The sequence below is a fragment of the Tachysurus fulvidraco genome, chromosome 14, assembly GCF_022655615.1.
Source record: "Tachysurus fulvidraco isolate hzauxx_2018 chromosome 14, HZAU_PFXX_2.0, whole genome shotgun sequence".
Lineage (NCBI taxonomy): Eukaryota > Metazoa > Chordata > Actinopteri > Siluriformes > Bagridae > Tachysurus > Tachysurus fulvidraco.
This window is the reverse complement of record NC_062531.1, coordinates 22,795,325-22,811,314: the sequence shown is the minus strand read 5'-3', so window position 1 is coordinate 22,811,314 and position 15,990 is coordinate 22,795,325. Positions and strand designations below refer to the sequence as shown.

The window sequence follows — 15,990 nt, the reverse complement described above, 5'->3', positions numbered from 1 at the left end:
CTTGTGATGTTTTTGAATAACTGTGAAAAAGTCCTGAACACTTTCCTGTGGTGGAAAAAAGCCTTGACACTGGAGACTCCTTTTATTAATGTTGAATAAACATCTCCTTATATCAAACAATCGTCATTTTTACTTTATACTTAATAAAACATTTTTAATTTATACTTAATAAATGCATGTTTCTTCTTTGGAATAAAACAAGTACTTCAAATTAAAAAGATAAAATTGGTTTAATCACAATGTTGACATGGCATGACAAGACATGGTTTTAATTATACGACCTTTGTGGTTTATGATGATACAAGCACACAATTTTATTCACTTTATCCTGGACATTGTCAAGATATAAAGCCTATTTGGAGGAAGGAATGGACCCTGAATGTGATGTCTTTACAAGGGGTGACAATCCACACACTGGAGTACTTTTGTATGAAATAAGCAATATATATAGGTTGGGGTGACCTCTTACTCCTTGGGGTCTTGTGGGACCTTCTGATGAACCTTGTGGGCCATGATGTCCAAACTGGCTACAAGGTGTCATGTCACTGACTGGCGTGCGCTACCGCACGTGCGCTAATTGTCATGTTGCCAGATTGCCCGCAAACCCTCTGATCCCATTTGAGTTTTTAAAAAAAGAAATAATAATAATAATAAAAACAGTCTACATATGTTATACTGCAACTTAGGAATAAATAGATGTATTCATTTTTAATGTCAACTCTAGAACAGCTGCTGTTTATCTTCTGGACCTTATGCTGATGCTGGCTGGATGCTGATGCTGGCTGGATGACAGTTGCGCAAAATGCCAGCGCGATAAAAATTCAAATCACACGAAGGACAACAAATGCTGGATTATTATTATTTTTTTTTTCAACACAAAAAGTGCGCAACGAATTTGACTAGATAAGCATGAAGCACACAATGAAGGGATGAGACTGGAAAAGGGTTCTGGGAGGGGAAATAAAGTCAGTCATTTGTTAAGCATAATAATGAAACTGGCTGTTAGATTGAACCATTCAAGATGATAGAGATTACAGTGACAGCAATGCAAATTGTCCAGATGATATAACTTCATATGACGAATGAAAAGCTGGCAGGAAACAATATATGATTCTGCCTGAGAACCTAAATCAACTTTAGGGGGAAACGACCGCAACTCTGGAATAAGAGCGCACGTGCGCACCAGAAATCCAAACCCATGTCTATAAAATGTTGAATGTATTCCAAGGATACACCAATCTTTATCAGTCTAGTGATATGGAGCAGGGAAATGATGAAGGAAAAAGCTCTCAAACATTTGGATAAATCAACATAGGATGAGGCAATGTTTTCAAATACAGAATACCTTCCAGAGACCAGGAAAGCGACGTCTCATCCTGCGTTGCTTAACTAGCATGGAAAGGGGTAGGAGGGAGGGTGTTGGGCAAAAAGTTTCAGATGTGCATTTTAATACCCGGATGCCGGGTTGTGATTGGGCTCTAGATGCTCGTGCATGGCTATATAAAGGGCGACCTGCGCTCCTGTCATGCACGCGAGAAGGGAAATTGGCGAGTATAGGATCTGCACACGCTGCACACAAACATAGACACATAGACACACACACACACACACACACACACACACACACACACACACACACACACACACACACACACACACGCACGCACACACACACATGCACAGAGAGCGAGAGAGAGTCTTGATTATTGCTGGCTGCACGACACGAATTTAGTCAGCGATTTATTTTTCATCTGCCACAGCACAGATTTGCACGAGATCATCATCCCTGTCAAAAAAAAAAAAGCGTGCATCGGCGTGTTAACAGGAGGCAGAGGACCTCGAGCCGTTATTCTTCTTAATAAGAGAATTCAGGAAAGCCTCAAGAGATGCCACAAAGGAGCGGACTTTGGTTGCTGCTGCTGCTGCTGCTGCTCGTGCTACTGCTCGGGTTGCTGGTCGTCGCATCGGCGCACGAGCAGGACGTGAACGAATCGTACTCGCCGCGGAGAGCGCGCGCCTCCGCCAACAGCCCCGGTAAGTAGCAGCATCCTCCTCCGCTCGCAGCGCTTTTTTGGCGCTACTGTGCGCTGCACATCCAAGAGCTCGAGCCATCAGCTATCGCTCGTATGAATCTGACCGGATTACTCATATCATCCGAATGTCTTGCACATGCACTGTAGTTTACTTGCAGCATAGACTAAAATATTGTGAATTATTGTGCATGCGTTTACACTAGTACACCAAAATCGGTCAAGCGGCTCATTTGAGTTGATCGCTGGTTTTGCATCAGAGATGTAGCGTATGCTATGTACACCGTTAGAAAGGATGCAATCCTGCACTTGTCTTATTTCAGCATTGTACAGAGACTCGATAGCACACATTTAGCAAGCACAGATTCAATTAATTCACTGAACTGAATATTATTTCCTGGCCTATGAAGGTTTTTTTTTTCCTGCAGGTGAATAGCACTAAAGCCGTCAGTCAGTCAATGAGCCGGCACAGTGTTTCTCCCTCCACATGCTGAGAGTATCACGTTTGGAGCGCACTGATCTAAATCAGAGCTCTTCAAACCCTTTTGCAGAACAGCTACAGAATGCACGATAAACCCTTCTCTCTTGGTTTTGTCACTGTGTGCCTATTGGACATACTGCTCTCTAAACTTAGAATAAAAGTTGCTGTGCAACAGTAGCCTGCAACATGTGTTATTGATTCTTATCTTGGGGAAGCTACCTTGAAAATCCCAGCTTGTCAAGCTACTGATGAGTGCAAGACTTACTGATTTCAAATAGCACAGCTACAGCCAAACCAGAGGCCATATTACTGAGGTCCAAACTGCAGACAAATGTGTCCTAGGTAAATATATTACAATGCTGATTACCAGTTTTCACTGATCTCCATGTAAAACCTGCACAGACTCTAGTTTGAGATACATATTTTGGTTTATAAAGCAGCCTGAGATACCTGTTGATTGACAATATATTTCTTCTATGCGTTCAATTGTTAATAACGGTTAATATTTGTATGAATAAAAAAGTTTGGGTTTTACAAACCACTAAACATCGGTCGGCTTTTGCTTCAAAACATCTTCCTCCTTTTCTCCATGAACTGATCATCACCACTTGGTAAGTTTTTGTTTTACAGTAGGCTATATGTTTAAACCACATTATTAGAATGTCACTGAGGTAAAAAACAAAAACAAAAAAAAACCCTCATATAATCAGTCACGTGCTAAACTGCCCATCTGATAACAGCAATAACACTGTTAGCAACACTAATTACCCATTTGATATAATACCATATGACTAATAAAGGGCTGCAGTGGTTAAGTCAGTTAATGGCTGAAGTCATATTTTAGACTAAAGAATATTTGCTAAACGATTGCATCAAGCTCCCTAACACGGGGATAGTAGCTCTTCATATAAGCAGCTATCAAGCCCATATCACTGTGTACATAGTGTGATAAATTCATGCGTGTGATTCGCCAAAGAAAGTTCAGTTTTACATTTTGTTTGCTGCCAAAGTCAAGAAAATTTCTATTGAAAAAATCTGCTCACTGTTTACCCTCCTCTCAGGAGTGCCTTGTATAATTGGTCAGGCAGTCTTTCAAACATTAAGATTTGGAGTCCAAATCAGATGGGTTTTAACCAGGTCTGAGGGTTTGGATTATTTTATGGAACGATGCACAACAGCACCACCAGTGGACATACATGGAATGGATTGAAGAATGGAGGCTGGGGCTGATTTCTTACTATCCCTTTAGGTTTATTAATGACATTTTGAAAATTGGGTGACTTTCTTTTTTAGTTCATCCCTCTGATGCCATTGCTCAACCCTGATAGTTTAACCATCGAGCTAATGGATTGTAGCCTCTCATTTAAAATCCAGCCATATTGCATCTAGCTAAGTGACCAATCATGATGATGTTTCAGAATGTACTGGTATGAAAGGAATTTTATTGATTAACTGTTTCTGATTGGATTTCTTGATTAATTAGAATGGAGTTTTGAATCTGATCGGTCTTGAAGCTCGGCAATATAAAATGCAGAATAACTTTGGAATATGAAGGTCATGGGAATACAAGTAATATTCATGTGTTTATTCTGGGACACTAATAGGAACTCCAAGCGCGCATATCGTAGCCGATTAGTGCTGCTGGGAAAAAAGGTAACCTTTGTAGCGCAACCTTTGTCACCTCAGCGGTCGATTCATTTATTCCTGCCAAGGCTTTAGCCCAACGGTAGCCTCATGCTGTGGCGAGAATGCCTCTGTGTGTGGGTCGTGCAGGCAGAAAATGGCGCCAGATAGCACAGTTAAACCTGCTGTCTCTCTACGATGTGAAAATCAGTGTACAGGATAACAATAGATAAAGCCTTGACCATAAAGCCTCATCCTTTTACGCTGCTGGTTGTATTGACTTTGTGTGCCAGCTCACAAAAACTGCAGGTCATTTGAACTTGCTAAAAAAAAAAAAGTCTGACTTTAATGTCCAAAAAGCATATTAAACAGAAAGTAATTACCATGCAGTGACGCCAGCTTGCCAAGATGAATAAAGTGGATCTGTGTGCAGTGTGGGACATTCAGCTCTGCCGTGTCTCTGCTCAGGAAAACCTTTGTAAGGGCTCCACTTGGTATTTGCATAACTTCCTGTTGTACTTAGTTGCTAGGGGAGACATGTACTGACTCAGTGTTTTATAGACAAAGAGACAGTGGTGCTACAGTAAGCACTCAGAACTAAAATAGAGCAAACCTACTTACAATAAACATATGAGCACCACAAGGTACCACAATTGCAAGGTGTCTTATTACAGAAACAGGTTCGTTTTGAGCCTGAAAAGAGCCCGTTTATGTTTTTTTTATAGGCTGGATTTCAGTGTATTATTTTGTGGAGTTCTCAATGTATTATAGGTATTGTATAAGACTGTTCAAATAGGTGGTTTAGAGCAGTAGGAAATGAGGTCATTCAACACAAGAAAGAAAAAGAAAAAAAAAGACTGACATAATCCTAAGATACTGAAGGGTTCAATTCAGGGTCACAAACTTTGGTAGGTGAAATCTGAACAGGTAACCATGTAAGTTCAGAGTATATATACATATACATAGAAAGTACACTGTTGTCATCACAATGCTTGCCAAATACATGACAGAGAGACAAAAAGAGAAAATTGGGCAAAGACAAAAAGGTTCATTGTCGACTCAAACCTGTCAGCACTCGCCGTCAGAGCCTCTGTGCACATTACGGTAGAGTAAGCCCACTTTTATTCATGTTTCCTTAGACATAATACACCCAAGCACATTGCTTGGGTTACATGTTCACACAATAAGAGCTCTATCTGGGATCAACAAATCGATATTTCACTTGGTGAGTCACGGTGTGAATTCTGACTCCCGGGTGGCCCGACTAGTTCCTAACACAATTTCCCATGGAAGGTTTACTCATCATAACTGGCATGGTTCAAAGAAAGGAAACGCAACCATATTTCCTCTGCTGCTAATGGCACACACCACAGGTGCTGATGCATCATTAGGCTAGGTTCACCGAAGCTAATTCCACAGTCATGATGCAGATCTCTCGTCAGCTCACTAACTCTGTTCCCAACTGATTTAGCTCTATAGCGCTTGTGACATCGCTATAATATTAATAAACCCAAATCTAATTCAGAGGTGGTTTTTATAGGATGACATCATGTTAGCACGATATGCTGTTAGTTTGGTTAACAGCAGGTTCCCTAAAGTGTGTAATTTCTTTTAGACCACGATGATTATTAAAGAATGACACATTGTGCGAATTATCCGTTTAGAGTTAAGCTTAATGTCGCGGTACGCCCGCAAGACAGTTTGGTCCAGTTATTGCTTATTTTCTAACAGCTATAACAAGTACATAACAAGATGAAGATTTTCCTGTGATGAGAAATGTATAGTTACCACTAACCAGGACACCTAAGACTTTTTTCATTCATTTGAAATAAAAAAATAAATCCTTGTGAATCGTAAAAACAATAATGTTTCTCTTTGCCACATACAGCAGACTTTTAACGGATCTCTTTGTCGCCTTAGATCACGTAGTGTGAAAGAGTCATACGGCTCTGTGTGAATATTCATTTAACGCGTTATTATAAATCCCGTCGCCAGCACTATTATCAGAGCTGCTTTAAAAAAAAAGAAATCAACAACTTCAGCCAATCAGATATGAGGATTCAGCAACTCTGTGGGTTACAATAGTTAACAGCTAAAAGTGATAAGGTCATAACCATTTGACTCCATTTGTTAGAATTTTCCTTGATGGCATTAAAACATTTGACAAGAGTTAAGCGTACCAAGACAAAGCTGGTGTCAGACACTGAATAAGCATTTCATAAACCCTTTAGAGCAACTTCGTTTGAGCTTTTGCTCACGTCTGACCTTATTGACAATAGATGTATTCATCCTATGACATTTAGGGGTTTTCTGGTTATTTCATAAGTCTACCTTTCTGCCAGCTGAATTGACACAGCAACACACAACCTATTTTTTTCCCTTCAGCCCCAAAACAATGGGTCTGATGCAACACCAGTTTCTCTTTCACACACTAAACACATTCACACACACACACACACACACACACACACACACACACACACACACACACACACACACACACACACACACACACACACACACACACACACTGCTGCCATGAAAAACATCTTTAATGTGGGGTGGCACAGTGACCCAATACACAGTGCAAGTCTGCATGGTGAAGTGTTTATAGTCCCTGGCACTGGAGTGTTGTAGGTGGTTTTGGCAAGCTCGCCTGTGGAGCTGAGCATTATTGTCTTGTCACATGTGAGCGTAATGGAAGCAGCAGATCTTGCGCCAAATGCGACAGTCAGCAGAAACCAATACCGTATGGCACACATCCTCTCGCCGCCTCCCTACTCATAAACCCCTCTCTACTTATGAGGGGCAAACACAGGGCACACAGCACCCAGACTGCCTTAAAGCCCCCAGGAGGCTGGCAATTGGTATTTGCAGTGCAGTAGGTCACAAATGCAGTTCCAAGAACAGAAAACAACTACTGGAATACTCATAAAATCCACTGCCAATGCTAGAAATGTAGAGTAATTACTCTAAATTGTGCCTCAGACTTATATATTTTAAGGCGTCCAGTAGCCACTCAAGCATGCTGTTATTTGTCATATTAAGTCTGTGCATGAAGGAATTTGGCTTGGAATTAGCAAGGAATGGAAATTTACATTAAATAATCCGCAGTCAAGTAAAGTAAAGCTTCAACAATCAACGTTGACCCATAGTTTCTTCCCCGAATTATCATGAGACTAATGAGAATGGGTTCCATACTTACTGATCCTCTTAAGGATTTCAAGATGTCCCGTTTTCCAAACGAGTCCCTTTTTCACAATTTTCAAACAAATAAGCTCCAAAGGATCCAGAATGGTTTCATTCGTGGATTTGAGAGTCTTTCATGAGTGTGTTATCCGGCTCTGGGTGTTAGTGGATCCCAGGAACACTGGGTGTGAGGCAGGGATAATTGTTGGATAGGACGCCAATAAATCTCAGGGCACTGTAAAAATTCACACACATATGGTTATTTTATCCTTGCCAATTTACCTACTGGCATGTTTCAGGAGGTGGGAATGCAGAGAACCTGGGGGTAAGCCACATGCATTCAGACAGTATCCCAAGCTCAAATATCTCCCCAAACCTTTGACAATACTGAACCATAAATATGGTGTTTTACCTTAACATATCACAGTAAACATTTCTCTGTATATTTTGATCAACGAGGGTTTTCAGAGGGTATAGCACAATACCTTAAGTTCACTGTCTTTCTTTCTTTTTTTTTTCTTTTTTTTTCTTTTTACAGCGGATGTGGTTCGCTGTTTGAATAGTGCCCTTCAAGTGGGCTGTGGTGCCTTTGCTTGTCTGGAGAACTCCACGTGTGACACAGATGGAATGCATGACATCTGCAAGTCCTTTCTCTACAGTGCTGCTAAATTTGACACTCAGGTACGTATCATGTTCAGATCTTATTGAGATCTGATTTTTAATAATCATAATAATAACATTTGAAAACTGTTCTTCTACCAACTGTAGAACAACTTCAGATTACGTAGATTGGCCAGTCCCATTGGCCAGTCCCTCCCGCCCACCCCATGGGACTGGCCAATCATTGGTGACAATGAGCTCATATATGCAGAAGACTGAGATATTTCCTCTGATCTGTTTTCCAGGGCAAGGCCTTTGTGAAGGAGAGCCTGAAGTGCATCGCCAATGGCATCACCTCAAAGGTCTTTCTTACTGTGCGCCGTTGTTCCACTTTCCAGCGGATGATCTCGGAGGTCCAGGAGGAGTGCTACACCAAGCTGGACATCTGCACTGTGGCCAGGTCAAACCCAGAAGCCATTGCGGATGTAGCTCAACTGCCCAGCCACTTCCCTAACAAGTAAGACTCATCAGCATCCGGTTCTTACAGCAAGAGAAAGCTTGTTTGATTATTGTGTACTTATCATGTCATGTCATGAAACACATATGTCGGAAAGGTCAACCTTGGAGGACTGTAGGTTCAGGTGTGGTGTATCGGTTCTATAGAAATTGTTATAGAAAGGATAGAGTACGGTGAGATTATAACGGGGTTCTTTGTGAGCTTTGGTCGAATATCTTAGTGTTTTTGTGTTTAATTTGCAGATTAACTGAATGGTGCGTGCTAAAAAAAAGTGCTTGAGTCATTTCTGTAATCCAGGGCTGGAGGAATATATAACAGACCACACACTGGGTTAATGTGACCACAATGTGGGTGGGTTATAAGTAGAACCCAATATGCTGAATTGCATTAACCCCCCGAATGCAGGTTTATTATGTCACAGCCTCAGCTCAAGCATACTATTTATGGATTGTGCACCAGAGAGTATTTGCCACGGAAGAGGTGATAGGAAATCCCCACCTTTTAATCACTGTGTGTGCCTCACACCTGTGGCAGTGAGACTGACATGACACTGGGGTCTAAAGATGTGAATCAGAGTGCAAACAGTGAGGCAGACGTGTCAGAACGACACTGTAGGTAAGCGATAGCCGCTGTTGCTAGCCTTCCTCTTTGTTTAGAGATGCGTACGTACAGTTTTACATGATTCCAGATTTCTAGAACGATTACACCATTCACACCCAAGGAGTATCCTTTGTTTGTTTGCTCTACGTAGACAGAAGAGTCCTGACCTAAGAAGTCATTTTATAACTAACTTTATTAGCTAGATTTGTTAGCTAGCCCAAAGCATTAACCAAGCTTTTCATAGCTAACTTTTCACACAATATGCGCTATATAATACATAACTATATTTTACAAACAAATGATTGAGTAAAACTCATCTCATTCTTGGTTCTTATCATGTTTCAGCAGACAAATTGAACTAAATGCTAGGCTATAACACCACCCCAGCCAGTCCATCTATATGATATATGCAATATGCAAATTTTGGGTTAAAGTTAAATGAAATATCCAAGCTAAATGACCCAGGGATTGGGTTAGATAAAGAAAGCAGCATTATTTAAGGTGTAACATGTTACATTTCCTCTATTCGTCTGGGGTTACCTGCATCTACCCGATGTTGTAACCACATTTATCTGTTAAGGCATGGGCTCAGAGGGACTGTTCTGTGTCTTTTAGGTTCTATGGAAAGCTGCTGCAGAGTTTAATGGACTGTGACGAGGAAACGGTCGACCTGTTGAGGGTGAATCTGATGGCTCGGTTAGGGCCTGAGATAGCCATGCTCTTCCAGCTACTGCAGAACAAGCCTTGCCCATCCACTGCTGTGCCCGCTGGGGCAGAGACTCGTGGAGGCTGGCACTGGCCCGCCAGTCCCCACCCACACAAGAACCAGCCTCATCTACGCAACAGGGACACGGCCAATCTCTTCAGCAAGAAACGTAACATGGATAACAGCTCTTAACCCAGACCATGATTCTTGGTTCGAATCTAGAGGTTGTGCACAATTTTGCTAAATGAAAACAAACAAACAAACAAAACATATTAGTGGCTCATTCACCATCAGAACGCAGGAATAACATTAATTCTCTTGAACGGGAAAGAGGGGGAAAAATGCACCTATATGAAAATAGCTTGAATGTCAAATGTTTATGTTTATCAACTTTAGATTTGATTTATATTGTCATTATATTGAATTTCAAGGGACTAGTTTACCAGCTAAGCTTTTTTCTTTCATATTTAGAGACTGATCTAAGCACAGTTTAAAGTCTCTTTTACAAGCTCAGTGTAAAATCTCTTTAAAAAAAAAAATATTCAGGCCATTGTGTAGAGAGTTCTTAGATAGATATATTATTTTCATGAAAAGTATCTAAAGAAAAAAAACGAAAATAATACCATCGATATAGAAACATTTATATACCTATACAACCGATATATCTTAAAAAGGTTACAACAAAGAAAATATGTGTATATATACTGAATATATTGTTAATGTGAAATAGTTGGCATGTGCTATAAATATGAGAGTGTACTATTTATTTATTAACAGAAAATTTTACTATTTTTAGATGTTAAATCGCCACTAGATCTTAAATTGCCACTAGCCTTTTTTTGTGAACGCTCACTCGTTGGGTGAGGGATATCTTTCAAAAGAAAATCTGCAGGAATTCATTATAAAAGACCAAAAAAAAAAAAAGACACTAAGATTTACTCCAGATGCCATATCTCATAGACCCTGCGTCCAGTAACATTAGGTGTCATGACTAAAAATCATTTTTTACATAACCGATTAGAAATCTGAATGGAAGGTGATCATTTAGTAGATATTATTTTTCTATTCAAGAAAAAAACAAAAAAACAAACAGCAACGTTTGTTGCTAACCCTCGAGTGCAATGCTAGTGTCACATGAAATTCTGAAACCATAGCCAGACGTAACGGACGGATGAACAACTTGCTCCCTGGTGAATATGACGTACAGAGGTGGGGTCGAGCGTGCGAGTGCTGCGAAGCAAACCAAGATGTCTATTTAAGAAAAGAGCCTTTTGGGTTTATTCCTATTTATTTTGCTACTATATTATTTAAGTGTTTATTTTATTTCATTTCTGTAGATATTCTGTGATAAGTCAATTAGAGGTGTTTTTCTTTTCTTTTTCTTTTATTCTTTTCTCTTTTTCTGTTAGTACCTGTGGCATTGTACCGATTTTTTTTATTTTTTTATTTTTTTAGATTTATATTCTATTTCTTAGGCTTTTTTTCTTTCCTTTCTATCGAGATGAGACCCATGTAATGACTCTGTGCTGGTCATGGGGGAACACGTTGGTCATTTGAGTCAACTGCGAGTGTTGTATGGGACCACTATAAAGGGTGTTGCGAGCATTGCCACTTACTGTGTATTTTGTGCAGGGTCAACAATAGACTGTTGCTTTAGAGTTATTTTCAGCTTTAATAAAATTCTGCCTGTGTTAGGGAGAGAAAAGACAAATATTAACATCCAGTATTTTAACGCACTGCTGGTTTATTTTGTACATGAAGGGTGGCTTTAAGCTCCTGTACAATACATCTATAGTTAGCACAAACGGTTCAAACTGGAACAGTCACTGCAAAGTGTTTTCTGGAGCCATTCTTGACACTATGCAATATACAATGTTTATGAAAAGGCCTATTTTTTCTCTCTCTCTCTCTCAGAGTGTTTACCCGGAGTGGAAGAGTAGACATCTCTGTTTAAGTGCTTAGTGTAGAAGTGAAGATAAACCAAGAAAGGTGGGGAGGGGGGGGAACGGGGCAGTAGAGTTGTTAGAGGCAAAGCCCATGAAGATACTGTCATATCTAATAAAACTGCCACCGAAACTTTCTACTCTATAAAATAAGATGTACTTGAAGAACAAGACCATTCCAGTAGAAATTAAACAAGGGTCGGTTTTTGATATGTAAAGTCAAAGACTTTAAGCTTAGCTGTTAAACGGTGCCATCGTGGCTTTAGTGATGGAGCAGTTTGGGCCCAATGAGGAATCAAATGAAAAGATTCAAGCACAGGATGCAGTGTTAATTTTGCCACCGGTTTCAGTCTCGAGTCAGATCGCCGATTTGACTTTTTTCATACGCGAATTGCTGCCAGACTTTATGTTGAGTTCACGGGCTTGTTAGCATACTACCTTAAGTCAAACTTTTTTTTTTTTTAAATGTCCTCATGAGTCACCGTCCGTTTTCGTTGTTCTCGTCCGCAAAATTGACACTGGCAGTGGCAATGACTGTTTTTTCTTAAAACCAAATGATGTGCACATTTAAAATAAACTCACCAAACTATGCAATAATTCCTAGAAAGGTTTCATGCTTAAAAGAAATCCACATTATAGCGGCCCGAGCAAACGCTAGGGCCGGTCGACTTTGACTTTTAGACTACAGTAGAGCCTTTTACCTCCCCCCCCCCAAATGAATGGCAATGTAACTCCCCCCCAGTCCCAAGTTGACTGTCTCTCCCTGTTTCTTCTCCCTGTTAATTTAAATATCAGTGTGTGTATGTAGTAAGAGACACATTAAGATGTGTCTTTATATGCACTTTCCTCTTTCCATCTCTTAGGACCACTAATAAAAGGGCATTGAAACAATCGAAACTCTTTTACCTTACGCATGTTGGGCTCGACGTTTCAACATTGAGCTAGAGAGACCATTATAGCTGTATACTTGAGTAGCCAGGGATGTAGTGTGAGTGACATATGTAGTGTGTTTGAGAGCCAAGTCTCTCCTTTCGTTTCGGGATTAAGAGCGATCTCTGTCTATGAAACACCAAGGAACTTGCTGTACCAAACAGTTGCTGCTAAACCTATTTCTAAGCCCACTGTGTTAAGTTTCAACAATTTCTTTTTTCAGTTGTGCTTACCTTGAGAGAGTACTGTGTTGTCGCAAAGGATTTAAAGGATTATAATGCCTAATATGTAGAACATCTGGGGTCTCATTTATCAGAGTGTGTATAGGAGTTCTTGAGCGGTGCAACGGATAAGCGCTCCAGAGATTTCGAGTAGCGAGATCGTGTATGAGGAAGAGGGTAGATAGCACGGCCGTGAGCGTTAGAGTTACGCAAGCATGTGATGCAGATTGGAATAAGGATGTGGTGGATGGCTTAACATGTCTCAAGGAAGCACATCCAGCCTTATTCCTGTCAGCTCTGTAGTGGGTTGTGTGGTTAGTGAACAAGTACTAATTCTTTGTATAAGAACCTCCAGTCTGTTCTAAACAGTTGGAATTTATCCCAGGAATGAATGTTGATAAAGCTTTAAATTTAAATTTAAAGCTTTAAAAAAAATCCCCCAAATATTGTAAACAACATGGCTATAATTTCCATTTTTTTGAATCCTTACATTATTGTTGAAATATTTCCTATCATATTTGCTGATAGTATATATACTAATAGATTAGTGGAAAATAAACTGTGTCCAATTTCTTATTAAAGTGTAAACTAAAATCATATCTGGGCAACCCTAATGAGTCTCTCAGTCGTTCTCAGCCATGATGTTCCCGCACACCTTAAAAGCAAGGTGTGATGACACTTTTCTTCAGATAAGAGTTTCTGATTGTAGTTTTAGGTGCTTTCTGTGTTCCCGTAGAACTTTGTACGTGCACGGTTGATAAATGAGACCCTTGATCTTTATAGTACTAATGGTGCCATCATTTACCCGTGTTTGTGGAAAGGGAGTGGCCGACCCATCTCAGAGAAAATCATTGCTCTTTGGAGCATGTGTGTAGCCATGCCTATTACATACACACACACACACACACACACACACACACACACACACACACACACACACACACACACACACACACACACACACACACACACGCATGCACGCACTACCCTTGGTATGTCATGGGACATTGTGCACCTACATCTATGATCTTTGGTTTCGTTTCAGCAGTGCACTTCTGGATGAATATGTATTCTGTTTTGTTTTGCCTACTACTTACACAGTTGCATATCGATTAAGAAAAGTAATAATCGATTGCAACGGATTTTAAAATGAGAATGTATTTGTTTCAAAAGTGTATTGGTGTGAAGGGCTGGCTGAGGCCCTGAAAGTTTATTACAGATTTTTAGTTAGTTATAATGCACCAAAAACAGATGATGGGGGAAAAAAACATCGTACTATTCAATTCTATTATTATTGTAATGAAGCATTCAAAACATGGGATATTCCCAATTGTCAAAAAAAGTCCCAGTTACTGGAAAATACCATATAGCTAATGTAACAGCTCAAATATCATAATTTGTGTTTGCAAATAAGTGATTGTATGTCACTTATTCTTTAATCCAGGGCACTAAGGACAGAAAAAAAAAAAGCTAGGCTCAATCAGCCATTAAACTGAATGGTACTTTCTCAAAACTTGAAATCTATTGTTATTATATTCACTGATGTATTTTATTTGGATAACCTGTCACGCTTATTTTCCTCTCCCCTTTTTTTTTTCGTTATTTAGTTTGATTTTACCTAATAGCTAAGAATATAAAATAAATAAATAAATAAATAAATAAATAAATAAATAAATAAATAAATAAATAAATAAATAAATAAATAAATAAAAGAAGCAGGTAAATTTGTTTTGCAAGGCATTCGATGGATTCGTTGTCCTAATGTCCCTAATGTTACGCATGATAGAACTTTGTGATTGATTTGCACTTTATTATACGCCCATGCACATATATACACTCGAGTATATGTGACGGGTTTCTCTGTGCTTACAGGTAAAGGAAGATTCCAATGCATCAACTATGTGTCTTTTACTGTGTAGAAATAAACTATGTTCATATCAGGCACATGGTGTCAATTTGTTGATATCTGGATTTGTTGACTGATGCCAAGCTGCACAAAATATCCTCCTCAAAACATTGCAGACATTTATCTTCTTTTTCTCTCAAACATCTAACTTTCCCTTTCTCTTTGTACATCATAGACACACTGTCTGCACTAACACTGTGCCTTTGCTAAAAAGCAAGATAGAATTGTATGGCTGAATAATTTAATCTCTCCCAATCTGGCAACCCAGCCACTAACAGTCCTGCATTAAGTGTGCTGCTTTTCCAATAAAAATGTTTATAGAGTGAGCACAGGGCAGTGTAATTCCTGTCCCAGTGGGCCTTTATTACCACTTGATGTGGTTCCCATTTTTGACCATAAGATGTAATAATAACTTTGTGGAATTTAAAGGCAAGCAAACTGATTGAAAAAAGAGGTCATTAGTATTTCAGCAGACTTTAAAATGTCTGCAGTTGTGAAAGTTTGCGGAATGGATGATATAAATGGTGGCTAATAACATTCAATCATTCATTCATTTATCCGAACTTCTCGGGTCACGGGGAGCCTGTGCCTATCTCAGGCGTCATCGGGCATCGAGGCAGGATACACCCTGGACGGAGTGCCAACCCATCGCAGGGCACACACACTCTCTCATTCACTCACACACACACACACTATGGACAATTTTCCAGAGATGCCAATCAACCTACCATGCATGTCTTTGGACCAGGGGAGGAAACCGGAGTACCCGGAGGAAACCCCCGAGGCACGGGGAGAACATGCAAACTCCACACACACAAGGGGAGGTGGGAATCGAACCCCCAACCCTGGAGGTGTGAGGCGAACGTGCTAACCACTAAGCCACCGTGCTCCCCCCTGTGCTAATAACAGTTAACATTAATAAACTTGTGTTATGATGGAAAATAAAAAAATATGCTTCAGACGTTAACCTAATCTAATCTAACCTGATCTAAACTCTTAAAAAAAATTAATTATGAATTCATTTAGAAACTTCTCTGTAAGAAAACAGCCTTCTGGTTATTTTGTGTACTTTACAAAAAGAAAAACGGAGAAAAGTTACAGCATTCAACATCCATCAGTGTTACACCATGTTTTAATCCTTTAAATTCTCCATTTTATTCTTCACTGAAATTCCTTTATTTGGAATCAGATGTGAATCTTGATCTTAGTCGATCCTTCATCTTCAACAGTTCTTACCAGGACAA

At 39.7% G+C, this 15,990-nt stretch overlaps 1 protein-coding gene across 1 annotated transcript; it reads left to right on the top strand.

Annotated features, from left to right (window-relative positions):
* Nucleotides 1-1,416: 1,416 nt before the first annotated feature.
* Nucleotides 1,417-14,777, top strand: stc1 (stanniocalcin 1). The gene is made up of 4 exons (XM_027152762.2): nt 1,417-2,034; nt 7,862-8,004; nt 8,229-8,440; nt 9,656-14,777. The coding sequence occupies exons 1-4, from the start codon at nt 1,887-1,889 to the stop codon at nt 9,936-9,938; spliced, it is 786 nt and encodes a 261-aa protein (XP_027008563.1). The 5' UTR covers nt 1,417-1,886; the 3' UTR covers nt 9,939-14,777.
* Nucleotides 14,778-15,990: the final 1,213 nt, after the last annotated feature.

Bases quoted from the DNA above. Each gene is read 5' to 3' on its own strand.
- stc1 (XM_027152762.2), top strand. From the start codon at position 1,887: ATGCCACAAAGGAGCGGACTTTGGTTGCTGCTGCTGCTGCTGCTGCTC. The intron at 2,035-7,861 runs GTAAGTAGCAGC...TTCTTTTTACAG, and splicing joins CGCCTCCGCCAACAGCCCCG to CGGATGTGGTTCGCTGTTTG. The intron at 8,441-9,655 runs GTAAGACTCATC...TGTGTCTTTTAG, and splicing joins CCCAGCCACTTCCCTAACAA to GTTCTATGGAAAGCTGCTGC.